Here is a 26,282-nt window from a genome sequence, read left to right on the forward strand (position 1 = left end):
GCATAAGAATTTTGTTTTCTAAAAAAAAAAAAATGGGGGCACCTAGATAGTGCAGTGGATAGAGCACTGGCCCTAGAATCAGGCGGACCTGCATTCAAATCCAGACTCAGACATTTATTAGCTGTGTGACCCTGGGTAAGTCACTTAACCCTGATTGTCTCCAAAAAAAAAAAAAGAGGCAATTACATTGCCAGCCCCAGACTGTGAAGGAGGTTAAGTGTGTCTGATTTCCCATTTGATATACTCCTTCCATCCACTGCCAGCCTCAGTATTCCCATAATTTTCTACTCCTCCATAAAACCCCCTTTTCAAGACTTCATTCACACTATGGTATAAATGGCTGATGACAGCTTGAGAACACTCCTGTATCAGGTTTGCTCTTTCATGGGGTTCCAAAGGAGGAAGATATTCTAAAGGTGCCCAAAGATAGTGGAGGATTTTATTTTTAAGGCATCAAGCACACCATTGGGCCCTCAGCTCTCTAAAACAAGCCCTGGCTCCCTCATGCCCATCTGCTCCCCAGCCCTCACTTCGAAGTTTCCGCTGCCACTCCATCTCATTGTGCAAGAAGGAGGACTGGTCAAAGAAGTCGCTGACTTTGCTGCCCTGCTCGTCCTGCTCCGTGGTGGTGAAGAGCCGGTGCTTGGTCTCCTCAGTCAGAAATTCACAGATGCTGGGCACCGGAAACACGATCTGCTCCATGCTCCTGTCCTGTCGAACAATCTGGGCAGGAACACAACGCTGTGTTGGAGGTGGGGGAGGGGGGCAGAGGAGAGGGAGAGACACACACACACACACACACACACACACACACACACACACACCCCAAAAAAAAAAAAACATGCCATGGCCACAAACACTGAGTCACACACCTGCCGAATCACCCACTGACTCTGAGACGTGCTTGTCTGATGCTGAATCATACACCTGTGCTCACATACACATGCTGAATCAGAGAGTGACCCATGTGTGTGCGGGAATGATGAGTCACACAACCTCACATGCACATGCAGCACCCCTCACACCCTTCTGCTTCCACAAGACTCCCCAGAGAAGCCAGGTCTGATGGCTCTGCTGCTCTGCCGCACCGATGCTGCTGACCAGAGGGTGACCCCTGTTGGGCAGGCAGTGAGCCCTGGCTCTGGAGTCAGGGAACCTGGGTTCAAATCTCACCTCTGATGCTTATTACCTGCGTGACCTTAGGCAAGTCACTGAACTCCCCAGGGACCTCAGTTTCCTCATCTGTAAAATGAGGTGGGTGGGCTGGATGGGCTCTGAGGTCCCTTCCAGCTCTATTTCTGTCATCTTTCCATCTCTGTGATTCCACACACACACACACACACTCCGGGCCCCTCTCCCCCCACAAAGAAGGCCTCCCACCTCAATCTGGGATGTGTGGTTCTCATAGTAGGCCAGAGGGTCCTCCTCCTCTGCCTGCACGGGCACCGATGACTTCAGCATCTGCGACAACTGCTTGTTGTTGAGGCTGAGCTGTGGAGAGATTGCCAGGGGCCAGGGACAGAGGAAGGACCCCTAAGTTGACTAAACTAAACCCCGCCTCAAACCCTGAGCCAAGCTTGGCTGGACCACCGTCCCAATCCTAAGGCCCCAAGCCCAGCCCAGATCCTAACCTAGGCTCCAGCCCTTGGGGTTTGCAGTAGAAAGAGTCCTCAAGGAGGAGAAAAGAGAGAAAGGATGGGAGAGAAAGGAGAGGGAGGTAAGGGAAATGAGAAACAAGGAGAAGAAGAGGAAAGAGGAGACAGAGAAGGGGAGCGGGAGTGAAAGAGGCAAAAGGAGAAGAAAAGAATGGGAGAGAAGGAGAAAGGAAAGATAGTTTTCCCTATCTCTCCTTTCTCCTCCTCTCCCAGAACAGAAGAAAAGAGAAAGGAAAGGAAGGAGGGGAAAGGAGATGAAGAAATGGGACAAATGAAAGCGGGAAAGACAAGAGACAGGGAGAAAGGAACTTCAAATGAGTAGTGGGTGAGTCCCAGGGGCAGGATCGGGGCTGGGGGGAGGCAAAGTTGGTTCTCCTCCCTCTGGCAGTGGCGGAGTTAAGGTCCTACCATGGAAGAGATGCCTTCTTCCTCCTCCTCCTGGATGCGTTTCACTGGCTTCAGCAGGTGCTGTAGCTGCTTGTTATGTCTAGAGAGCTAAGGGCAGAGAGGGTCTGAGGTCATGCAATCAAAAGCAACCACACTTTCCAGCCTTCCTCTTTCCCCTGAGGTCCATGGCCCATGGGAGAGAGAAAAGGGACGGTTGATGACAGTACCTGCAAGGCCAGGATATAGATGTTGTGGCCAACCTCTCGAGGAGAGACCTCGGAGTTCTCACGCTCCTCCTCCTGCAGGTAGGCTTTCTTGATGACATCCACCTGGGAAGCCAGCGTCTGCTCTTAGCCTCCTCCCAACCCCATCTGTTCACCACATTCCCCAAACCCTTCTCCCCGACCCCCTCCAACACGCCCACGTCCTCAGTCTTCAGCCTTCAGCCTATCACAGGGGAGGGAATGGTAGCAGAGAAAGGAGGCCTTGAACAAACTCCACTAAGCCCTGGCCAGCGAGGCTCCCCACTACCCCTGATCCCACTACCTGGCCGTCTGCCTCACCAGTTCCTGGGGCCGCAGGCTGATGAGAATCCTCTCTGCATTCTCGCTGTCATGCCGGCTCTCCATCAGGGCCAGAAGGAGCTTGGAGGCATTGTCCTACGGGGGCAGACAGGAGACTGAAGAAGCTGCCAGACATGGTTTCCCAGGACTTAACCCTGCCTACTTCTTTCTGCGTTGGGAAGAAATCGTCCCACACTCACACAGGCCCAGGGCTGGGTAAATGGCACAAAGGTTGCAGCTGACCTCTTAGACTAGATGAGGGAGAGCTAAGGGGGGGAGTTCCTGAGGTCATTAACTTCTCATTTCACTGCTCTGGCATTCTTGTGGCATAATATGCTGAACTTGGAGATGGGAAAACCTGGGTTCAAATCCCAGTTCTGATGCACATTTTTGGGCAATGCGGGAGTTTTGCTCGACTATGTATATTTGTAACAAAAGTTCTCTTTTTCCTTTTTTTTTCCCACTGGTGACAGCAGGAGGAAGGAGGGAAAGAAAATAAGTGTTTGTTAATTGAAAATATTTTTTAATTTTAAAAAATCCCAACTCTGACATTTAACTAGATATGTGACCCAAGCCAAGACATACAACGTCTTTGAGCCTCAGTCACCTCATGCGCAAAATGGAGATAGGGATACTTGTTTATCTACCTCACAGAGAGTTTGTAAGGAAAGTTCTCTGCAGACCTTAAAGAATCCCCTAAATATGAATGATTCTTATTACTTTTGGAAATAATTAATTTGATTCTGTATCATTTTTAATTGATTCTATTTCCTAAATAAATTATATTTATTAAATTCTATTTAATTGATTTTGTCATGTAACTGTGTAAGTCATGGCTCTTTGTCTCTGAACTTAGTTCAGAATTCAGCTGGTCTGTACTGAGTTAAGTTTAGAAACCCAGCTCTCTTGTTAATCACTGTTCTATTCTTATGTCAAGGATGTCCGGTTTATTGTCCAAAGAAGTCTGGTCCACTATTTCTGACCTTGCAAGTGGACTCAATGAACATTTCTTAGTCACAGGAGGGAAGGAGGGGGTTGTTGCTAACTCCTTGTTCCCAATCTCAATCACGTTGTCCCCCAAACCTCAGCTCTCTGACCAATCATATTGATTTCACCATTCGTGATGTCAAGCTCTTGTAACCATTCCTCACCTATGAAGTCCTGTTCTTCATTCTGTACTCCCCAAAACTATAAAGGAGAGCTGACCCCCTCATTCAGGGTATTACCTTTGCTGAGGAATCCGAGATCCTATTTGTTGCTAAATTTGCACTTTACTAATAAATTGATCAGGCTCAGCACTTTGTGCCTCAGTTTACCTTATTTTCATCATAATACTTCTTTCCCTCATTTACCAGGAAAATCCTTTTCAAAAACTTGATGGTAATGGGTGAGGAAGGGGCAGGCAGAAGAGAAAGAATTTGGAACTCAAAATTTTCTCTTAAAAAAAATGTTAAAAATAAATATTTTTAAGAAATCAAAATTTAAAAAACCCAATGGTATATGTCGGGAACATGAAAGCACAAAAATAGTGTCCACACTGAGCCCCAGTAGCAGCAGACCTGTAGAAACCCAGGCCCCCTGGTACCCCAGGACCTACCAGCCCCCACTGGCCTTTATATTTTCTTGCCCCACAAAGCATTAACCCTCAGGTCCCCACTCCCCACTGAAACCCTCACACATATTGTCAGTGAAATACACACACACACACACACACACAGAGCTGGGAGAGCTAGTTGGAGCAGTAGTTAGAGTACCAGGCCTGGAGTCAGGAAGACCTGAGTTCAAATCCAGCCTCAGTCACCTACTAGCTGTGTGATCCTGGCCAAGTCACTTAACCCTGTTTGCCTCAGTTTCCTCATCTGTAAAATAAGCTAGAGAAGGAAATGGCAAACCACTCTAGTATTTCTGCCAAGAAAACTCCAAATGGGATCATGAAGAGTCAGACATGACTGAAATGACTGAACACACACACACACACACACACACACACACACACACACACACACGCCCCATACCTTGAGCTGCAGCACCAGATCCATGCGATATTTGCACAGGGGGCTGATGTCATTGAGGATCAGGGCGGTAATGATGTCAATGCCGTTAGATTCGTGGGTCACAATGCAGGTCTGTGCGCGGGTTGGCAGACGGGACAAGGCCTCAGGATGGAGCCCCAGCCAGTGCCACATTCCCCCCCCGCCCCTCCCCCGCTACAATCAGAGCCCCGCAGCCTCCTCCTGGGGGCTGGGCCCCGCACCTGGTTCTCGTGGCAGGGCCCCTGGCAGTACTCGGTGAGCGTCTCCAGGGTCTGGATGACGAGCCCCACATTGTCCTCATTGATGTAGAGGCCCAGTAGCCCCAGGCCGCCCGTGGTGCTGCCGCACATAATGTCCAGGAACTGCAGCGTTTCACACACCAGGTTATAGTTGGTCTTGTTGTTCTGACAGCGGAGGAAGTTCTGAAGGAGACAGAGCAGACATGCCATGCCTCAGGGCATACAGATGTGCTCCAGAAGAGACCCGCATGGGGGAGAGGGAGGCGCCCCAGCACACACAGACTTAGGGGAGATGCCCATTCTGGCAACAGAGTCACGTACCAACAGAAGCCTTGTAAGGATACTGTTTTTTTGTTTTTTGGGGGAGTTTTAGGCAATTGGGGTTAAGGGACTTGCCCAGGGTCATGCAGGTAGTAAGTGTCAAACGTTTGGTCTGAGGCCACATTTGAACTCAAGTCCTCCTGCCTTCAGGGCCGGTGCTCTATCTACTGCACCACCTAGTTGCCCCAAGAATACTGTTTTTAAGTGCATGAAATAAAACACAAATTACAAAGGATACTGATTATATTGGAATACAATTATCCAAAAAAATTTTTTTTAATTCACGGACCACAGTTTACAAACCCCTGAACTAGATGATCTTCAAGGTCATGTGACATGAATAGCATACACATATTTATACCAGAAAGGACTTAGCAATGAGGATAACAACTCTGCTTTGATTTTACATGTAGTATTTTACAATGTACAACATGCTTTCTTCAGAGAAGCTCTAAGAGGGGCAAGTATTAGGATACCCACTTTAGAGATGGGGTAACTGAGGGGTGCAGGCTCATAGACAGCTGGAAGACAGGACCTCAAAGGTCATCTAGTCCTGGGGTCCATGAACTTTTTTAAAAAAATATTTTGATAGGAGCAGCTAGATGGCGCAGCTAGGATAGAGCTCTGGCCTTGGAGTCAGGAGGACCTGAGTTCAAATGTGATCTCAGATACATGACACTTACTAGCTGTGTGTCCCTGGGCAAGTCACTTAACCCTGACTGCCTCACAAAAAAAAAATTTATAACTGTATGCCAATATAATCAGTCTCCTTTTTAATCTATGTATTTTATTTTAGACGCTTAAAAACATTAATCTTAAAAGGGTTCCATGGGTTTCACCAGACTGCCATGTCACAAAAAAAGTTAAGGTGTCTTCCAACCACCTCATTTTTTAGATAAGCAAACTGAGACTGATAGAGTTAAGTGACTTACCCAGGGTCATACAGCTCGTCAGTTTCAGAGCTGGGACTCAACTCCTCTACTCCAAGTCCAGTGGTTTTTCCAAGATAACACAAAGTCCCTCTGCCCCCAGAGGGAGCAAGAGTACAAGGAATGAGCACGTGTGTCCCACTGATGCAGCTGATGGCACAGTGGATAGAGCGCTGGGCCTGGAGTCAGGAAGACCTAAGTTCAAATCTGGCCTCAGATACTTACTAGCTGTGTGACCCTGGGCAAGTCACTTAGCCTTGTTTGCCTCAATTTTCTCAACTGTAAAATGGGGATAATGACAGCACCTACCTACCTCACAGGGTTGCTACAGTGACCAAATGAGACGATAATTTTTTTCAAAAAGTGCTTACTAAGTAAGTGCTTAATAAATGCCTGTTGCTTCCCTTCCATTGTAAACCAGCAGAGCCTGAAGGCATGTTGTACGTACATTTTTCTCAAATGCCAGTTTATGGGGATGGGAAGTGAGATTTCATTTTCCGCAGCAAACACCCAAGATTGAGCAAGCCCACGCTGCTGGCTCCTCTCCTGGCAGCCCCAGAAGTTCTAGGCCAGGGAAGGGCAGGTGCACACCTGAAGGTCCCGGTTGTGGTTCTCACACAGCAGCTGCAGGAAGCGCAGTATGGGCTGCATAATCAGCACGGAGGTTCCCATCTCATTGCTCTGCCCCCGATCCGCCACCTCGTGCCCCCCGCGGAAGCTGGCACTCAGGGAGTACCGAGAGGTGGGGCTTGGGAGTGCAAAGGATGCCATGCGCCCTACGGTGAAAGGGAAGGATGAAAGCGAGGGCAGAGCAGCCCACATGCGATCGAAACTTTTCTTCCATGCCCCCCACCACCACCCCTTCCTCGATCCCTGACTCTGCCCTGCCCCGAGCCCTAACCTTTGCCCTCTGACCTTTGCCTCCAGCATCCCCAGCCTCCCTGTCCTCCCGGGGCTGGCTGCCCAGGTCATTCATGTTCACGGTCACTGTGGACTTGGTCTCCTGCTGGGCCCTTTTCATCCGGTCATGAAGCACCTTAAAGAACTTCTCTGACTTCTTATCACTCGTCATCAGATTGTAAAAGGATTTCTGCAGGGGCAGGAAAGGAAACTGAGGAAAGATTCAGCACTAAAGTCTCCCTCCTCCACCCCACCCCTACCCCCTACCCTCCCGCTCTCCAATACCCACCCTCCCCACCCCCGCCAAGAAAGGTCTATCCAGACCAAGTCCCTACTGTGTGTTCCGCCCCGTGCAAATGAGACGATGCTCATAAAGCACTTCGCACAGTGCCTGGCACATAGTAGGCTCTTAATAAATGCTTCTTCCCTCCCCTCCTTGCTGTGAACTCTACAGGATATCAGAGAAAACCAAGACAGACTGTGGGGTCAGAGTTCAGAAGAGGCAAAGACCAATTAAAACCAACTGGTGTGGACAGGTCCAGCTACCTGGAGAAGGTGGTGGGATTCAAGCGAGACCTTAAAGGATTGTTGGCAGGGTTAGACAGGGAGGGAGGAGAGAATTCATGTGCTGTCCTCAGCTCAGACTTCTGGTGCCACTGCTCCGGTCTTTAGGATTCTGGCTCCACTCCTAACCCCAAGCCTCAGTCTTGATTTATAGACTGGGGTAGGGAAGGATGGCCTCTTGGATCCAGCTAACGATAATACCAGACGAGCCCTTGAGTCTGCTGTGTTTTCTCTAATCTTACCTATCAACTATCCAAATTCTCAATCCAGTCTTCAAGGCCCCTCCAAAGAGACCCCTCCTGCCAGACAACTGCTTTCTCTTAGTTTCATCAGGACAGTGTCATGCAGAAGAAAGAACACTGGCCTTAGAATCAAAATCTCTGGGGTCAAATCTCTGCACAGACACTTACTAGCTTGGGCAAGTTGCTTTACTTCTCTGGCCTGGGTCTGTAAAATGGGGGTACTGACACCTGCTGAGCCCCCATCAGAGGGCTACTGTGAACTTCAAATGGCATCAGGTGCTTGGGAAAAGTAAACATCCTACAAATCTAAGCATGAGGAGAGTACCTAAGTCTTCTAATGCCAAGACCAGCTCGCTTTACTCTATGCCATATAAGAATAAGAAAGATAAGGGGCAGCTAGGTGGCACAGTGGATAGAGCTCCAGCCTTGGAGTCAGGAGGACATGAATTCAAATCCGACCTCAGACACTTGACACTTACTAGCTGTGTGACCCTGGGCAAATCACTTAACCCCAACTGCCTAGCCAAAAAAAAAAAAAAAAGAATAAGAAAGATAAGAGAGAGAGATGCTGAGTTTAATAAATTAGAGTAAGAGAAGCCCAGCTTGGTTCCCTTTACCCTCAAGTGATCAATCAGTCAATCAACTAACACTGAATTAACTGCCTACGTGTGCCAGTTACTGAGTGTACAAAGCCAAAAATGACACAAATATGCCCTGAAGGAGCTTATACCCTTATCAGTGATAACTAGGTACCATGAGACCCTTTTTTGGAGCAATTTAAAATGTTGACACTCCTCTTATTTGCTACTTTTTTGCTTACTCCAGGGATAGGAGGCTAGGGGAGAAACTCTGTTCTACAACAAGGCAGGGGAGAAATAAACCCTGGATATAAGTAAGCTACGGTAGGTGCAGTGGAAAGGTAAATAAGACAGGTCAGTCCCTGAAAAGATCAGAAGAAAAGACAGGAAGTGAGCAGAAAGCCAGCCAGGACCAAAAAGCATCTTCAGGGTCCTATCTGAATGGAGGTCCCAAACCCCTGCTCCTCCTGCTCCCCCCACACCTCCAGCCCCCTTCAGCCACAGACCTGGATCTCAGTGTTGCCTCCATCCAGCAGGCGAATGGCCAGGCCAATGCTCTCCTGGAAGATCTTCTCATTCTTTGTGCTCATGATCAGATCAGACACCAGCTTGGTGGCTCCTTCTTTGTCCAGCCGGCACTGGATGGCTGCGATGTGTGACCAGTCCTGGTCCTGGCCTGGGGGGGGACAGCCAGACCAGGGACAGAGCAAAAGGGTCTCTCAAGAACTCGGCAAGTTGGAGAAGGTAAGGAGTGAAAAGAGCAGTCCAGGGGAATCCAGCACCCCGTGAACTAGGAGAACAGAGGATATTGGGGGGGCTTTTGGGCCTGGGAGAGCAGGGAGGGTTGGGGAAGGGATGGAGCCTGGACGGATAGGGGATTTGAAAGGTGATCTCTAGGGGTAGGGATGGGGGAACCTCAGAACTGGGAGAGCACATGAAGTTGGAAAAGATTTCCAGGCTGGGGAATAAGGGGATATTACAGGGGGAATCCCCAGGGCTGTCAAGGCAGGTAAGGATGGTAAAAGCAGGTGAAAGCCACCCTGGGGATGAGACTGAGCTCAGGATGTGAGAATCTGGGGAAGCCGAGTCCTCTCCCCAAACTGAGCCAGAGGCTGGTAGGAAGGATTCTGAGAGAGGGCAGGGGGATTCAGGACCCTAGATTTAGACCATCTAGTCTAGCCCTCTGCCCCTCATTTGAAAGCTGAGGATACTGAGGCCCAGAAAGGTTAACAGATTCAAACCCAATCCCGCAACACCCAATCCAATTCTCTCTCTACTATACCCCACTGCCTCCAGATAGTGTGGTAGTGAGGCCCCACAGGGATAAGGCAGGACCCCAAATCATACCTGTGCCCATGGAATCCGGGATGTCCCCCTTGGAATTCGATTTCCGATTCTGCAGATAATTGTGAAGCAGCATCTTCCGCAGATTGTTACCCTGAAAGGCAGTCAGTGAGCCCCGACCCGTGCCCATGCAGCACTCCCCACAGACCACAGGAGGCCCACATGCTCTCCACCAGCCCCCAAGGTTCCATTTCCCACCAACACAACTGCCCCTACAGGGCCAACTCCAGCCTCCTAACCCCAAGTCCAAAGCTACCTTTGGTAGCTTTGGAAGCCTGTGTGGTGTAACGTTAAGCCTTGGCTACCCGGGCTTCAATCCCATCTCTGCTACTATGAGCTGTGAGCAAGACCCTTTAACATCGCAGAGTGAGCAGAGCCTCAGTTTCCAGTCTCAAAGGATGTTTGTAACTGCTCTCTACCTCCAGAGAAAGAATTGCTGGAATCTGAAGGCAGAACGAAGCGCACCATTTTTCACTTCTTTTGTGTGTCTCTTTTCTTTTTGGTCTGTTTTCTCTCACAACATGACTAAGATGGAAATATGTTTTGCATGATTACATATGTATAACCCATATCAAATTGTTCGCTGTCTCAGGGAGAAGGTAGGGGAGTGTGGGGGAGAATTTGGAACTCAATTTTTTTTTTAAAAATGAATGTTAAAATTGTTTTTACAGGTAATTGGAAATAATAATTTTTTTTTAAAAAATGAAAAAATATTAAAGCATTTTGTAAATCTCAAAGCTTTAGTGAATGTTTGGTTTTTCCGAAGCTCACCCTATGCAGCCCTTCCTTTATCACTGGTAAGATCACTGTATATAACAACAGCAGCTCGTATTTCTGTAATGCTCTAAGATTTACAAATCTTTCCTCAAAACAGCCCTGTAAAAGTATTATTATGCCCCATTTATGGGTGAGGAAACTGAGCCTCAGAAAACAGGGCTGTGCTGGAAAGACTTATATAGTCTGATGCTGAGTGAAGTGAGCAGAACCAGGAGAATGCCGTACACAGTAACAGCCACATTGTGCGATCACTAATATTGATAGACTTAACCCTTCCCAGCAATACAAGGATCTAAGACATCTCCAAAGGTCTCATCATGGAAAATGCTATCTACAAAGAGGAAAGAATTATGGAGTTTGAATGCACATCAAAGCATACTATTTGCTATTTTTTTTCCTTCTGTTGTGTTTTGTTTCCTCTTTCTGGTGGTTCCTCCTATTGGTTCTAATTCTTACTTACAACATCACTAATACAAAAATACGTTTAATGGGAATGTATATGTAAAGCCTATATCAGACTGTGCACCGTCTTGGGGAGGTGAGTGGGGAGGTAGAGGAAGAAAAATTTAAAACTCAAAAGCTTATGGAAGTGATTGTTGATAGTTCAAAATAAATTAATTTAAAAAAAGAAAACAGGGGTGTGTGTGTGTGTGTGTGTGTGTGTGTGTGTGTGTATGTGTGTGTGTGTGTGTGTAGGGGAGGGGGAGGGGGATTTGTGAGTTCCCTTTAGGGAACCTCCGGTGTGAAAACTCCCTCCACTAATACAAATAGTTAACTTTTCTCTAAGTTCTTATCTTAGGGGATTGTTTGAGGCACTGGTAGGTTCAATGCCTGCCCCAGGGTCACACAAAATACATAGTGGTATAGTATCCACTACACCAGGCCATCTCCCTGTGTGCACATTACACACTCATGAAGATTTCCTTGTTGGGGAGAAGGGAGACGTGTTCCATGTGGAGGAAGCCAGGCTAATGAAGCTCGATAATGAAAGCTAGAGGGAGGTGAGGCGGCAGGACCAGAGGGGTGAGGACCTAAGGGTAAATGCTTTGGACAGGAAGAATAGGAAGTAGGGTTCCTGGCACTCATAGGGGAAATCAGTTTGGTTTTTTTTTTCCCCCTCAAAGGGTGATAGCAGGGCCATGTGGCAGCCAAGTCATATGCTATTAAAAATGAAAGAGGGAGCGATTTAGCCCAGAAATGTGTGCCAGCATTGACAGCTAGATTTGAAATATCTGGGTGAGTCCCAGCAGGATGACTGAACAATCCTATAATCTATAAGCTTGCCCTAGCTGCCTTGGTGACACGAGGCTAGAGCGCCCGACATCAAGTCAGGAAGACTCATCTTCCTGGGTTCAAATCTAGCCTCAGACACTCACTGGCTGTGTGACCCTGCGCAAGTCACTTCACCCCATTTGTCTCAGTTTCCTCACCTATAAAATGAGCTGGAGAAGGAAATGGCAAACCACTCCAGTATCTTTGCCAAGAAAACTCCAAATGGGGTCAGAAGAGTCAGACACAAGTGAACAACAGTAAGGACCTAACCTCTGTCAAGTTGTGTATCGAGGGAAAAGAAAGGGGTGCCCAGGCTAGGCATGGGCTAGTGGCTTGAGAGATACAGAAAGTACTAAATCCCAGCAGCTTAGGAGTACTGCTGAATATAAGGGAGAGGACAGAACTGGGAGCCATGAGACCTGGGCTCTGGTATCAGCTCTGCCACAGCTCAGCCTGGTGACCTTGGGAAAGTCATTCCTCTACTCTGGGTCTCAGTTTCCCCATCTCTAAAAAGAGGGGCTAGAGCAGAGATTTTTAACCTAGGAATTGTGAACTTGTTTCTAAATGTTTCAATAACTGCATTTCAACATAACTGGGTCCCTTTATAATCCTTTATATTTTATTTTATGCATTTAAAAATAGTATTCTGTATGGAAATATAATATGATTGCATGTGTATAACCTGTATCAGATTGCTTGCTGTCTTGGGGAGGAGGTAGGGGAGGCAGCGAGGGAGAAAAATTTGAAACTCAAAATCTTATGAAAAATGAATGTTGAAAACTATCTTTACATGTAATTGGAAAAAATAAAATACTATTTACATAAAACAGATAAATGCATATCTTAAAAAATAATATTCTGAAAATGGGCCCATAGGCTTCCCTAAATTAAATAAAGGGGTCCGTGATACAAAAAAAAAAAAAGGTTAGGAAGCATTAGGTCAGATGATCATTGAAGCTCTGATATCCTATGTTCTGTGAATATGTGACTATAGGGTAAAAGTGGTAGAAGAAGCCCAAAGGGAGGGGAGAAGGAAGGAGAGAGGGAAGGAAGGCAGCACAGCCAGCCTTGGGTCATCACTCGTCGGGTCCCACACTCACCCGATCTCCATACTTCCTCTTCTTGAGCAGCATCTGCTGGAGGGTCCTTAGCACCTTAATACATAACTTTTCCTCGGACTCCATCAGGTCCTTTGTGTGCTGGATCAGCCTGGGCACCAGACCAGGGAAAGGGGGCTCAGACCCCATCCACTCCATCCCCAGAGCTTCCGAATGCCTCCCAGCCATTGTCTTCTGGGTCCCTCAAAGTCCTCTCCCCATCCCTGGTGATCTAATGTCATCTGGACAGGAAAACCACAGAGCTCCCCAAACACCCCTAACCCTCTTCCTTCCTCACTCTCCAGAGGTATGGTTGCTCATGTGCTCTGAGCACGAGGCCTAGATGCCCAGTCCTTTCCCCACCCTAACACATAGCTCAGGTACCTTGGAGAAGTCACAGTCTCCTCTGGGTTCCCTGCCCCTTGGTGGAAATGCCCAGTGTCTCCTGACAACTGTCCCTGACTTTCACCTGGGCTGGAATACCTGGTTATTCTCCCCAGGTCTCTCCCTTCCCAATTTCTGAGCCCTTTACCCACCCCTAACTGAGCTAAGATGGTTAATTCCTATCCCCCAAATGCCCCCACGATGGCTCTCCCGCCCCCCTGCCCCATCTCTTCCCCCCCCCGAGGGGTCTCCCATTGCCACAATGGGCCACAATGCTCTGCCCCTCCCCCCAACACTGGGTCTCCTCTCACTTGGACAGGAAGCCTCCACTCTCACAGCGCTGGTAGGCATCACTCCCCTCCAGGAACAGTAACTCAGGCCAGTGTAGTACGTCCACCAGTACCGACAACTCAGCCTCCACCAGCGGCTTCAGCCGCTCCTCAAGCGTGGTGATGATGTCCTGGTGACCCCCACAGGCAAGCCAATCAGTGAGGAGAAGGAGCCTGGGACCAAAGCCAGGACTGGGGATAGGCAAGGAAGGCATCTCCCCAGGGCACAGCACCCAGGAGGGGGCACAACAAAGAATACCTTTTCATATTCCTTCTCTTTTTGTTTCTTTTTTTTGCTTTGGCAATCGGGGTTAAGTGACATGCCCAGGGTCACACAGCTAGTATCAAGTATCTGAGACCACATTTGAACTCAGGTCCTCCTGACTCTAAGACCAGAGCTCTACCTACCGCACCACCTAGCTGCTCCTTCATATTCCTTCTTATAAAAGCCCCAAGTGTCTGCTCCCTGTGACCTAGAGACATTGCTTCTGCTGCCAAGTTACATGCATTAAGCAGAGTGTCAAGCTTACAGACACAGGCCATATGTGGCCTGCAAAACTCCCAAAAGTGCAGACATAACTGGATGAGAATGTAATTGGGAATTGGTTAACAAACTAAATAAAATACAATACAATATAATGTTCATTTGTGATCTTCTAGGTCAATATGTGGTCCACAGGTATCAGTTTCTATTTGATTGTTTGTTTGGGTTTTTTTTGTTTGTTTGTTTTGGCCGGGCGATGGGGTTAAGTGACTTGCCCAGGGTCACACAGCTAGTAAGTGTTATGTGTCTGAGGTCAGATTTGAACTCAGGTCCTCCTGAATCCAGGGCTGGTGCTCTATTCACTGCGCCACCTAGCTGCCCCATCAGTTTCTATTTGAGTTGGACGTCACCGCATTACAGTGAAGACTCAAAGCCTCCCATGGACAAAATACGTGGAGAAGACACCGCTTTCCAACCCTGCCCATGATGTACAAAAACCTTGTCCCAGCTCTGGCAAAGACATGACTCCGAGGGTTGGGGAAGACAGACTATAAACTCCTTGAGGGCAGGGTCTGTTGGACTTTTGTCTTTGTATTCCCAGCCAGCCCCTAGTACCACAATCGGTGGTATATATTAAGAGCTTAATAAAGGTGCTTAATAAAAGCTTCGACTGATTGATTTAGGAAGAGAGGAGTACCCCAGAATGATCCTTTTCTCCCACCCTCATCAAAATCTCCATTCCTTCAACGGCCCAGTCTGTGCTACCAACAGAGTGAGGGATAATGAAATTTTCCACAATGTGCCAAGTAATCAGAAACCCATATGTGCACAGGGGCCGTGTGAATTTGTTTTACAACCACAATCATTGATACCACCAAGCCCGTTAGCATCAGAATGCAGTGCACAGGGGCTTAGGCCTACAAATCTGCCAGCTCACAGATAATGGCCAATCAGGTAAACAGTATTTTTGCTAAAAACAAAATAAGGCAGACTGTATCTGGCCAACAGACCACATACACCAGGAGCACAAGCTATAGAGGGAAGCTAGTTATTGGCATAAAAATATTAATTGTTTAATATATATTAACCCTCCCAGACATATCTGTATTTTAAAAAGAAGATGCTTATAGAGGCAGCTAGATGGTGCACTGGATAGAGCCATCACTCTATGGCCTGGAGTCAACAGGACCTGAGTTCAAATGTGACCTCATGGGGCAGCTAGGTGGTGCAGTGGATACAGCACCGGCCCTGAAGTCAGGAGGACCTGAGTTCAAATCTGGCCTCAGACCAAACACTTGATACTTACTAGCTGTGTGACCCTGGGCAAGTCACTTAACCCCAATTGCCTAAAAGCAAAAAAAAAATGTGACCTCAGACACTTACTAGCTGTGTGACCCTGGGCAAGTCACTTAACCTCTGCCTTGAAGGGCAGCTAGGTGGTTCAGTGGATAGAGCATTGGGATTCTGGAGGACATGAATTCAAATTCAGTTTCAAACACTTAGTAGTCGTGTGACCTTAGGCAAGTCACATCACCCTGTTTGCCTCAGTTTCCTCATCTGTAAAATGAGCTAGAGAAAGAAATGGCAAACGACGCCAATATTTTTGCCAAGAAAACCCCAAATGGAGTCAGGAAGAGTTGGGCATGACTGAACAACAACACAAGAAGGCATTGCTAATGATGGAATTTTCAGCATATGACAGAGTTATAGGTCTAGAGATGGAAAGAGCACTGACTTTGGAGAGAGGGGATCGGGGTTCAAATCCCAGCTACCTGCAGCTTCTCAATGATGTTCTTGTAGTCCCACTGGTTGGCGGTGGTGGTGACACGTGGGAAGGCGCGAGTGGCCGACTTGTAGCTTGATGCGTTACGTTGCACTGTGCAGCTGGTACTGCTGTTGAGGAGGGAGCTGATGTGGGAGTCCAGGTCCATGGGCAGGGAGATGGCTCTGCTCTTGGCTGTAAGACACGGAAGACAGAAAGATGCCGCTGGCTGAAGAGTCGATGTAGCTGGTTAGACTTCTCGTGCCTGCCCTGTCTCCTGGATGGGGGGGAGTCTAGGGCTGGACTCTGAACAGACTGCCTCGACATGGGATGGCCCAAGCGGGCTGGGGCGAAACGGGAGAATCCAAGCCAAGAGATGTCCCTTCCCTCCTCTCTCATTTCTCCTCTCTTCTTCTTATCTGTCTGGGACAGGGGACTGGTTGAGATGACCTTACCAACCATGGCCAGGGTCCGGATGCAGGCCTCCACTGAGCCCTTGTGATGCTGCTGTAGCCAAGGACAGTCCAGCAGCCGCATGCAGGACTGCAGAAGCTGCACTACGATCGTCTGGTGCGTCTGGAACGGAGGAGGAAGGTGATGGAGGAGGGGACAGGTCTCTGGCCACTGCCTCTGCCCAGTGTTAGGTGCCCTCCTAGCTCCCAGCTTTGGGAAGCACTGCACCCCATCACTGGGATACCACTACCTCCCAACGCCAGCCCCAATCTCCTCCAGGCTAAAATTTCCAAATCCTCTGAAAGGACCACAGAGATAGAACTGGAAAGGATCTCAGATGGCATCAAGGACAATACAGGCAACCCCCTCGTTTCATTCATTCATTCATTCATTCATTCATTCATTCATTCATTCACTGTAAATGAGGAAATCAGAGCCCAGAGAAGTGAAGTGATTTGCCCAGGGTCACCCAGCTTGTAAGTTTCTGAGTCGAGATTCAAACCTAGGTCTTTCAGGCTTTGATTCTAATGCTCTATCCACCACACTATTCTTCCTCTCAACAAATCTATGTCCCTCTCATTCTTCAAATGTATTCTCAAAACTAATTTCCTCCAGGAAGTCTTCCCTGATTGACCTCACTCATCCTGGATCACCTCCATTCAACCCCTAGCATTCAGCCTATGCTTGTTTGCACTGCTGTATGTGGGACTGTGTCCTGTCTCCCCGTTAGACTAGGAGCTTCCTGAGGGCAGGGACTATATCTTGTCCATCAAGCTGGCTCCTTGAGGGTTCTCTCCATCAGACTGAGGGGAAAGAGTGTGATTCCTTCCTCCTTTCTGTGTACCTCCACTAATTCTCAGGCCAGGGCCCAGCCCAAAGCAGATAAGAATAGAGAGAGCAGGAACTGACTAACTTCACAAAGTAATACTGTTGCTATAGGCAACTAGGTGGTGCAGTGGATACAGTGCTGGGTCTAGAGTCAGGAAGACTCCTCCTTCCTGAGTTCAAATTCAGCCTGAGACATTTACTAGCTGTGTGACCCTGGGCAAGTCACTTCACCCTGTTTGCCTCAGTTTCTTAATCTGTAAAATGAGCTACAAACCACGTTTTTGCCAAGAAAACCCCAAATGGGATCACAAAGAGTCAGGCAGAACTGAAATAACTGAACAACAAACAATAAATGCTGTTGCTATTCCTAAATTCTTGATTTGCTTACCACCCTGACCAACCTCCCTCTACTCTCCACCCCCCAACCCCCACTCCCAGCTATGGAGGGATGAAAACTAAGGCTCAGGGGCAGCTAGGTGGCGCAGTGGATAGAGCACCAGCCCGGGAGTCAGGAGGACCTGAGTCCAAATTTGGCCTCAGACACATAACACTTATTAACTATGTGACCCTGGACAAGTCACTTAACCCCAACTGTGTCACACACACACAAAAATAAAAAATAAAAATGGAAGGCTGCTTTCTAGGACTGACACTCACTTGGAGGGAGGTGCTGTTCTCAGAGAAGGGAGAGCTAAAGAAGGCATTGATGGTGTCTAGGACCACTGTCAGAACGTACTTCTCTAGGGTCGGGTCAGACATGCGCTTCTCTCGTTTCTTACAGACCTGGGGGTTGGAAGGGAAGGTGAAAATGGATGCAAGAGGGGGACCCTGGGTGTAGGGATGCCAGAGAATGTGTGCAGGGAGAGGTCCAGAATCCATGTTGCCCCCGGATCAGCCCTCCCCATTTCCCAGTGCTGCACCCCATCCCTTCTTGCTCCCCAAATCAAAGGGCTCAGAGATTCCCATGCCAACCTCCTTCCTCAGAGCCACCTTCCCCCAACTCAACCCAGACACAGCATCCTCCTACAGAGGGAATAGAAAAGAAAGAGAGGATCCATCCAAGCCTACTCTCCTTGAGGCCTGATTTCCTTGGTAAAATCCTCATCTATCACAGGCAAGTACAAGGGTGGGCCTCCTTAAGAAATGGAGCAGAGTGGTCTGCCAGGCTGAGGAATCTCCACAGGGACCCAGGATCAGCTGGGGTGAGGCAGAAGCCTGGGATAGTGTGGATGTGGGTGTGTGGGAGTTATTTGGGGGGAAGGAGGGCTTCCCTGCCTATGCCCTGGCTTCTTCTTCCATAATACACTGACCCGAGCCATGTCCAGGGTGAAATTCTCAAAGAGAGTCCAAATATGATTACTGGTGTAAATCTCTTTCATCTCCACCTCGGTGTCTACATAGCAGTGGTTGACAAAGTTCACATAGGCCATTTTCACCTGGGGAGTAGCAGGGAGGGGGGAATGGAAGAAGGAATGGGGAGGTTAGAAGACAGGACAGGTGCAGCCAACAATTTCTGTTTTTCCCCGCTAAGCTTCTCCTCTCCTCTTTCATCCCCTTTAAATGTCAGCCTCCCTCTATCCTTTGCTTTGTGTCCCTCTTTCTTCCTGCCTCCCTCTCCTTGCAGCCTCACAGTCTCCCCTTTCTTCTGACTCATTCTCTTCCTTCCTGCCTCCCTTTCCTAATGACTTGTTCTTTTCCTTCCCCTGCCTCTTTCTCTCCTTTCCCTTGACTCACTTTCTCCCTTCTATCTCACCTCCCTTATCCTTTCCCTCTCTCTTTTTCCTCCTTTCTCTCATTTCTCCTCTTCCTTCCTATCCCCTTTTTGTCTCAGTCTTTCTCCTTCTCTGTCCCTCCTCTCTGCCTTTCTTCCCTATCTTCACCTCTCTCCCAGTCTCCTATCTCTCCACTCTTCTGACTTCCCATCTCTATCTCTCTCTCTCTCCTCTGTCCAACTCTTTCCCTCTCTTCTCTTCCATGGCTAGACTCCTCTCTACCCTCCGTTGTCTCCATCTCTCTGCTCTATTTTCATCTCTCACCTCCTCCTCCATCTCCATCTTTCCTTTCTCTCCTTTTCCTTCTTTCTCGCTCCCCTTCTTTCTCTCTCTCTCCTAATTTCTCTCCAGTTCTTTCCCTCTCCTCTCTTCCCTGGCTAGACTCCTCTCTACGCCTTCCTTGTCTCCATCTCTCTACCCTAGTTTCATCTCTCCCCCTTTCCTCCATCTCTCTCATGTTTCTCTAGTTTTCTCTCCTTTTCCCTTTCCTGTCTCCCTTCTTTCTCCATTTTTCTCCCATCTCTCTACCCCTCCCTCCTTCTCTACCTTTCTTCCTTTCCTGTCTCCATCCTCTTCCTGTACCTCCCTTTTTCCACCTTCTTCTCTTCCCAGTTTCTACCCCTCTCCTGAATCCTCCCTTTCTCCTGCTTCCCCTCTCTCCATATTTCTCTCCCTTCCTCCTTCTCCCCCCTTCTCTCCAACTCTTTTCACTTTCATTTCTCCCTTGTCTCCATCCCTCTCCTATGTCCTCAATACCTCTGTCCCTCTCCCTCTCTTTAGCCTCTCCCTCTTCCCCCTTTCCTCCCTCTCTTTAGCTTCCCTCAGGCAGACAGAAGGGGTACCTCAGTGATACAGTCCTCATGAGTAACCACAGAGACCACATCCTCCAGGGGCAGCAGGGAGGTACACTTGATCTCAGTGTAGACATTCTTGCCCTCGGCACAGGCAGCCAGGAGGTCCACCAAGGATATGTGGTACATGAGGGGGCTATTGTCCTCCACACCATCCCTCGCTGCCTTCATCATGTCCAACATGTGGGCCATAGAGGCCTTGTCGTTGTAAAACACTACCACATCATCCCCTGCATTGGTCAGCTGTGGAGCAGAGGAAAGGATGAAGGGTTTGTTACCAGAGGTCCCTCAGACCCTGGTGCCTGAGACTGGACTCTTCTGCAAGAAGAGGGTCCAGGCTTACAGGATCACAGAGACCTCAGAGCCCATCGAGTCCAAACCCTCATTTTACAGATGAGAAAACTGAGGCCCACAGAGGGTGACTTACCTAAGGTCATATAGGCAAGTAAGCAGTACAACTAGGATTTGAACCCAGAATCTCTGATTCCAAATACAGCCTGACTGGAGCAAAGGGAGTGCAGGACCTTGATTTTCCCCAACCACAACAGTCCTGCTTCCCTGCCTTCCTGCCACTAACTTACTTGGGCATCAATCTCAGCCACATTCCTCCACCTCCATATCTGCCTCCTCTGGACCCTGAACTTTTCTCAAACAAAGAAACCCCATGAAACAAACTCCAGCTCACTCCAAAGGAAAGGGAATAAGAATTGATAACATGTCTAAGGAAGTCCCTTCCCTGCCTGAGTTTTTGAGATCTACCCCCCTCTTTGAGTTTTCCAACTGAGTTCTATTAGGGCTCCTGCCTGAGTCCTTTCAGGCCCCCAGAAAGGCTCTCTGCCCACATTCTCCCTGGGCTCCCAAGCTGAGTTCCTTCAGACTTGCCCTCTGAATTATAGTAATCTTTCTGCCTGAAACCTCTTAGTTTCACTGTTTTTTAGATACACTGTCTTAGTCCTTGCTGCCTGAGTTCCATTAGGCTTGTTGCCAGAATTCTCCCACCCCCGCAGGTCATTGCTTTTATTTGTTGTTTATTTTTTACTTTGACATGGTCTAGGCTTTATCAGAGGCTGGGAGATACTTGGTCTTTCTAACTTGGCTTGAAATCCAAGGTCAAGCCACAAAGTGGGGCGAACAATGATGAAGCACTCTGCCCACCTCCTGACAGAGAGGAGAAAGGACTCAAGATGCAGAAGGAGACATTTTTAGACACAGCCGATGGAAGGGAATTGTTTCGCTTGACTATGCAGATTTGTTACAATGACTTTTTTCTTTTTTTTTCTTTTTTTCCCCATTGGTGGGGAGAGAGGTGGGAGGGAGAGAAAACAAATGCTTGTTAAGTGAAAAAATGAAAAATCAGATCCAGGTCTGTGAGTCAGTCTCTTTATTCCACAAGCACATTCCTTGGCCTTGCACAAAGAGAAATCTCTCTGCCTGAGGTCTTTCAGCTGCCTGAGTTCGATAAGTCTCCCTGGCTGAGTTCTTTTCAGTCCACTGCCTGAATCTTTTCAGGTTCCTGGCCTGAGTTCTTTCAGACCTTCCACCTGAGCTCCCCGACTGAGTTCCCCAAGAACATGAGTAAGCCATTGCCCATCCTTTGAGATGTCGGCTCCAGTCCAGGCTTGAGCCTGCTTTCTTCCCTCCCCTCCACGCACCCTGACACTTCCACTCACCTCAGTCATGATCATGTCCTGACACTTCTTGACGTATTTGCCCTCAGCCTTGATGACGGTGTGCAAAAAGTCCAGGTATTGCACATGCCGCCCATGGGTGGCCAGCAGGTGCACAAAGTGTTGCAAGACAGGCTCACTGATCTCCGAGCAGAGCTGATGGTTGTTCAGGAAGATGTGCTGCATGGTCTCAGCCTCAAGAAGCTATCCAGCAGAGGAGTAGTGGCTTCAGGAATGAGGAACCCCACCTCCTCCTGGCTCTCTAGCCATTCTCCCAGGGACATCAACAGGAACCCAGCAACCACCATGAAATCCCCACTATTTCAACTGGGGCTTCCAAGACTGGGGACCCCCAAATCATCCCACAGAGTCTGCATCAGTTTGGAGGACCAGATTCATGTCAGAGACGTGGGGGACTAAGGAATCACATGGGTCAACTGACCCTCAGTTTGAATTGAGGGAAACTGAGGCCAAAGAGATGAGTGGAAAGAGAACTGAATCTGGAGTCACAGAAGACCTGGGTTTGAATTCTGACTGCCATTTACTAGCTATGTAGTCTCAGACAAGTCACTTAAGCACTTTTGTCATCCAAAAAATGAAAGGGTTGAACTAAGTCCTTTCCATGTTTCTATCTATGGTTTCATGAAATAATCTGCCCAACAGCCTAGCCAGGACAAGAACCTTCCCCTTCTCTCAGAGGTCTCTGTCCCAGGAGTGTCCCCCATCCAAAGTTAATGGATCAAAGATGAAGAAGTGGACAAGACCTGAGAGTTATCTAGCACCGAACATTTAGAATGAGACATGCATTTTTAGATTTGGACAATGTGGGAATCTGTTTCAGTTGAATATGCTTATTTATTTTAAGTGTTTTGTCTTTCTTTTGGTGGGGAAAGGGAAGGTAGGAAGGAGGAAAAATATATATGCTTAAAATTTTTAAAAATACATGATTTAATAAAAAAAAAAAGGTATATGGTCCAACTTCTCCATTTTAAAGGTGAAGCAAATGAGACTTAATTTGATTTGTCCAAGCTCACACAGGTAAGTGGCAAGGGTGGGATTTGAATTCTGGCTCTCTTTTCCCTTTCTTTGTATCCCCAGAGCTTAGCATAGTTCCTGGCACATAATTGGCACTTCATAAATGCTTCTCCTCTGCCTTCCTGCCTCTAGAGTCCCCAGTTTTCCACTGTGCCCCCTTGCTTCTCTCCTCTTTCTGTCCCCTGGAGTCTTTAGGATCCCTCTGCTCTGAATAGCCTCAGGCTCCCCTCTCCCCACCAAGACCCTCTACTTTCCCCCTCCAAGGCCCTTGTCCACCCCTTACCCCAGGGGTGAGGAAGAGATTGAGGTGCTTGTGGAGCAGGGCCTGGTTTCCAGGGTTTCCAGCACAGAACTTCTGCAGGAACTGGTGAGTATAGCGGAGGATTTCCATCATCTTTGCATCACCCTAAAGGAAGGGGAAGAAGGAAAGGATAGTGGGTCCCTGGGAAGGATCCCCATTTATGGACAAGGGTAAAAACTGGAGTTGGGATCTGGATCAGGAAAAGGGTCAAGAATGGGGTTCAGGTCAGGCTCAGAGTTAAGGTAAAAGATCAGGTGTCGGGACAAAGGTCAGAGGTCAAAGTGAGGAATCAGGTTGACTGTTAGGATCAGAGTCAGGGTTGGGGTTAGACTAAAATCTAAGGAGTCAGACATGGAGAGAAGGTCAGAATCCAGGTAAAGGGTTGAGATATTTTCTGAGGGGAGGTCACTCTGGTGCAATAGAAAAACACACACACACACACACACACACACACACACAATTTGGTATCAGGAGACCCAGACTTGAGCCCTGGCTCTGCCACTTCTAAGCCGAGTGACTTGGAAAAGACATTTGATTTCTCTGAGCCTCAGTTTCCTCATCTGTAAAATTGGGATAATAATACTTGCACTACCCACCTCTCAAAGAGCTATTCTGAAGGCTAACCAAAGGCTTTGTAAACTACAAAGCTTTATAAAGTCATTCAGTCGTTTTTCAGTTGTTGTCTGACTCTTTGTGACCCCATGTGGGGTTTTCTTGGCAAAGGTACTGGAGTGGTTTGCCATTTCCTTCTCCAGTTCATTTTACAGATGAGGAAACTGAGGCAAAATGGGTTCAGTGACTTGCCTAGGGTCACACATCTAGAAAGGGTCTGAGGACTGATTTGAACTCAGGAAGAAGAGCCTTCCTGACTCTTGGCCTGACACTCTATCCACTGTATCACCTAGCTGTCTATAAATGTGAGTAATTATTATTACAATTATCCCTTCCACATTGTGGGGGTTACAGGCACAGTGCTCCCAAGATCTGGAAAATCCATGTAAAATTTTTTGCCTCTCCCTTTGTACCAGAGAAGAAGTCTGAATTATTATGGTATTAAAAGAAAAAAAATATTTTGATATTAAATAATATTATACATTTATCTATTTCTGATTTTCTAATCTTCTTCTGTATTATCTGCAACTTCCACAAAACTTCCCCAAAATTCCCATTTTAATTTCTTTTGTTGACCTGCAATATATCAAAGCCACAATGGGGAAAGTTGAGATGCAGAAGGGATAACTGTATTATTATTAGGAGGTGATGTGAAGGTGAGAAGTCAGGAATCAGAATCTAATCAAGCCTCAGAGCTGGAGTCATGGTGAACTACCAAGGGTCATTATCAGAGTAAAGAGTGAGGGATTCAAGGTGAGGGTTAGGGTTTGGGTCTAGAGTGATGACTGGGTGAGAATTAGGATATAGGAGCAGAGTCAGAGGAAGAAGTGAGGGTTGAAGGTTGGGTCAGAGTCAGGGTGAGGAACTGGGTTTCAGGATCAGTCCCCACTTTTTCATATGGGATCTGTAGCAGGTCCAGCATGACTTTATGGGCATCCATGTTCTTAAGCAACCTCTGCTGTTTCTTCCGCATCTGCTCTCCAACGCCACACATCTTGTTCAGCCGTTCGAGGATCTGGGGAGAAGGTGGTGGAGGAATGGGGTGGGGAAAGGAATACGAGAAAAAAGGAACTCAGAGAACACATCGCTATTATGTGTGCCTCACCCTTGCCCCTTAACCAAGCCTCTGTTCATGAGGCAAGGGCAAGAAACCCTAGGAAGGGTGAAACTGTGCCCTCCTGGGTGTGAAACGCTAGGCTCCAGAATATTAAAAAGAAAAAAAAACAATCTGAGAGTGAAAAAGAGTTTACAGGAAGACCAAATACATCATTGAGAAAAACTAGGAGTATCAAAATGTCTTCATTCTACTCATCAAATAAATTAACAGATAGAGAAATGAATAGAGAGATTGATAAATGGGTAGATAGATAGATGAATGAAGGAATTATCTAATTGTGAAACTGAGTTCCACAAAATTTAAGAGAATTCCATCTGAAGTTTCAATGTAAAAAAAAAATCCTAATAAAAAGCCAGATAATATCGCCTATTATATTTCATTACATTTTCTCCCAGGACCACCATTTCAAAAGGAGCCCAGGACCACCCATGCCCATTTCTCTCCCAGCTCCCCTCCTGACTGTCTGATCTTTTCCTCCTCCTCACCAGTAGCCCTGCCCCTTGCAGAAGCCCTCTCTTTCTTTCCCCTTCCAGCTAGCTATAATGTGTTATCTTTTCCTACTAGAACATAACTCTTTGAGGGTAGGAACTATCTTTTTTGTTCTATTTGTATTCCCAGGGTCTCTGAGGACAGATCACTCTGGTACAATAGAAAAAAACACAGGATTTGGTATCAGGAGTCTAAGCACAGTGTCTAAGGTATAGTAAGCACTTAATAAACACTTTATCTAGCTTGCTAGAGAGGATGTCTGTCTATTAAAAAGTTGGTTGGCTAGAAAGTGAGAGGAATTGGTCACACACCATACTGTGCCCACTGGTAACCAAAGCTCATAGCTAATTCAGATGACCCTTGGAGGAGGTATGTGAATCTGAAGTGCAGCTCCCCTTTGGGGACTCCCTCCCCAGAACCAGGCCTCCCACTCTCCCAATTCCATCTCTCTACCTCCATCTGACCCTCTCCAGTCCCAACCACTCACCCCCTTGACGATCTGATAGTTTTCACTGCTTTTCTCCCCGGGTGGTTGGGTGAAGCCCTCCTCATCTGTGGGGTGCTGGGAGCATGGAAAGAAAGGGCCAAAGTTAAGGACCAGGGTCAAGTGATGGTCCAGACTCAAGCCCACACCTTCCTCCACCAAGGCCCTCATTGCTCTCTGCCCCTGCTCTTGACCCTGGCCCTTCCTTCCCATCCTCCTCACCTCTTTCTTCTCCTTCTTCTCATCTACTACCTCCTCTCCTTTGTTGCTACCCTTCTTATCCACCCACAGCTCTGACTTCTCCACCATGGTCCGAAGTCGGTCCAGCTCAGACTTGATCACTTTGTAGTTTTCCACATCCTGGGCCGAGATCAGCAGTTGCACCTACGGGAGAGGATGAGCAAGGACGGAGCTAGAAGAAACGCCTCGAATTCTCTACAATCCGGCTTTACCACTTCCCACTTCAACTTGTCTTCCATTAGCTCTCTGATGCAGACAGTGTATTTTTTTATTTTGTGTATTTTTTTTCTTTTTAGGCAATTGGGGTTAAGTGACTTACCCAAGGTCACACAGCTAGTAAGTGTCTGAGGCTGGATTTGAACTCAGGTCCTCCTGACTTCAGGGCCAGTGCTCTACCCACTGTGCCACCTAGCTGCCCCTCAGGCAGTGTATTGCAACAGAAAGAGCACTGAATTTGGAGAGCTGAGCTTGAAGTCATAGAACCGGAATTCAAATCCGTGATCTCTCTATCACTTCTTGGAGGCAGCTCAGAGATATGGTGGATGGAGCACTGCAGTAGGAACCAAGAAGACC

The 26,282-nt window shown here is 47.7% G+C and overlaps 1 protein-coding gene across 1 annotated transcript in view; it reads right to left on the bottom strand.

The window, feature by feature from the left end:
- Window positions 1-26,282, bottom strand: part of ITPR3 (inositol 1,4,5-trisphosphate receptor type 3) — a 133,080-nt gene that overhangs the window by 15,180 nt on the left and 91,618 nt on the right. Inside the window, exons 26-48 of the mRNA XM_020999390.2 lie at window positions 25,692-25,853; window positions 25,473-25,547; window positions 24,269-24,394; window positions 22,750-22,872; window positions 21,435-21,635; window positions 19,756-20,007; window positions 18,452-18,577; window positions 17,799-17,924; window positions 16,316-16,436; window positions 15,871-16,055; window positions 13,597-13,745; window positions 12,905-13,013; window positions 9,759-9,849; window positions 8,918-9,087; window positions 7,043-7,217; window positions 6,719-6,903; window positions 4,860-5,060; window positions 4,621-4,731; window positions 2,606-2,701; window positions 2,270-2,371; window positions 2,064-2,150; window positions 1,381-1,491; window positions 531-723 (exon numbers count right to left, since the gene is read on the bottom strand). Coding sequence (XP_020855049.1) covers window positions 531-723; window positions 1,381-1,491; window positions 2,064-2,150; window positions 2,270-2,371; window positions 2,606-2,701; window positions 4,621-4,731; window positions 4,860-5,060; window positions 6,719-6,903; window positions 7,043-7,217; window positions 8,918-9,087; window positions 9,759-9,849; window positions 12,905-13,013; window positions 13,597-13,745; window positions 15,871-16,055; window positions 16,316-16,436; window positions 17,799-17,924; window positions 18,452-18,577; window positions 19,756-20,007; window positions 21,435-21,635; window positions 22,750-22,872; window positions 24,269-24,394; window positions 25,473-25,547; window positions 25,692-25,853 — 3,277 coding nt within the window. The remainder of the gene's footprint in view (window positions 1-530; window positions 724-1,380; window positions 1,492-2,063; window positions 2,151-2,269; window positions 2,372-2,605; window positions 2,702-4,620; window positions 4,732-4,859; window positions 5,061-6,718; window positions 6,904-7,042; window positions 7,218-8,917; window positions 9,088-9,758; window positions 9,850-12,904; window positions 13,014-13,596; window positions 13,746-15,870; window positions 16,056-16,315; window positions 16,437-17,798; window positions 17,925-18,451; window positions 18,578-19,755; window positions 20,008-21,434; window positions 21,636-22,749; window positions 22,873-24,268; window positions 24,395-25,472; window positions 25,548-25,691; window positions 25,854-26,282) is intronic.

The sequence above is a fragment of the Phascolarctos cinereus genome, unplaced genomic scaffold (assembly GCF_003287225.1).
Source record: "Phascolarctos cinereus isolate Bilbo 61053 unplaced genomic scaffold, phaCin_HiC Scaffold_5;HRSCAF=322, whole genome shotgun sequence".
NCBI classification, from domain to species: domain Eukaryota; kingdom Metazoa; phylum Chordata; class Mammalia; order Diprotodontia; family Phascolarctidae; genus Phascolarctos; species Phascolarctos cinereus.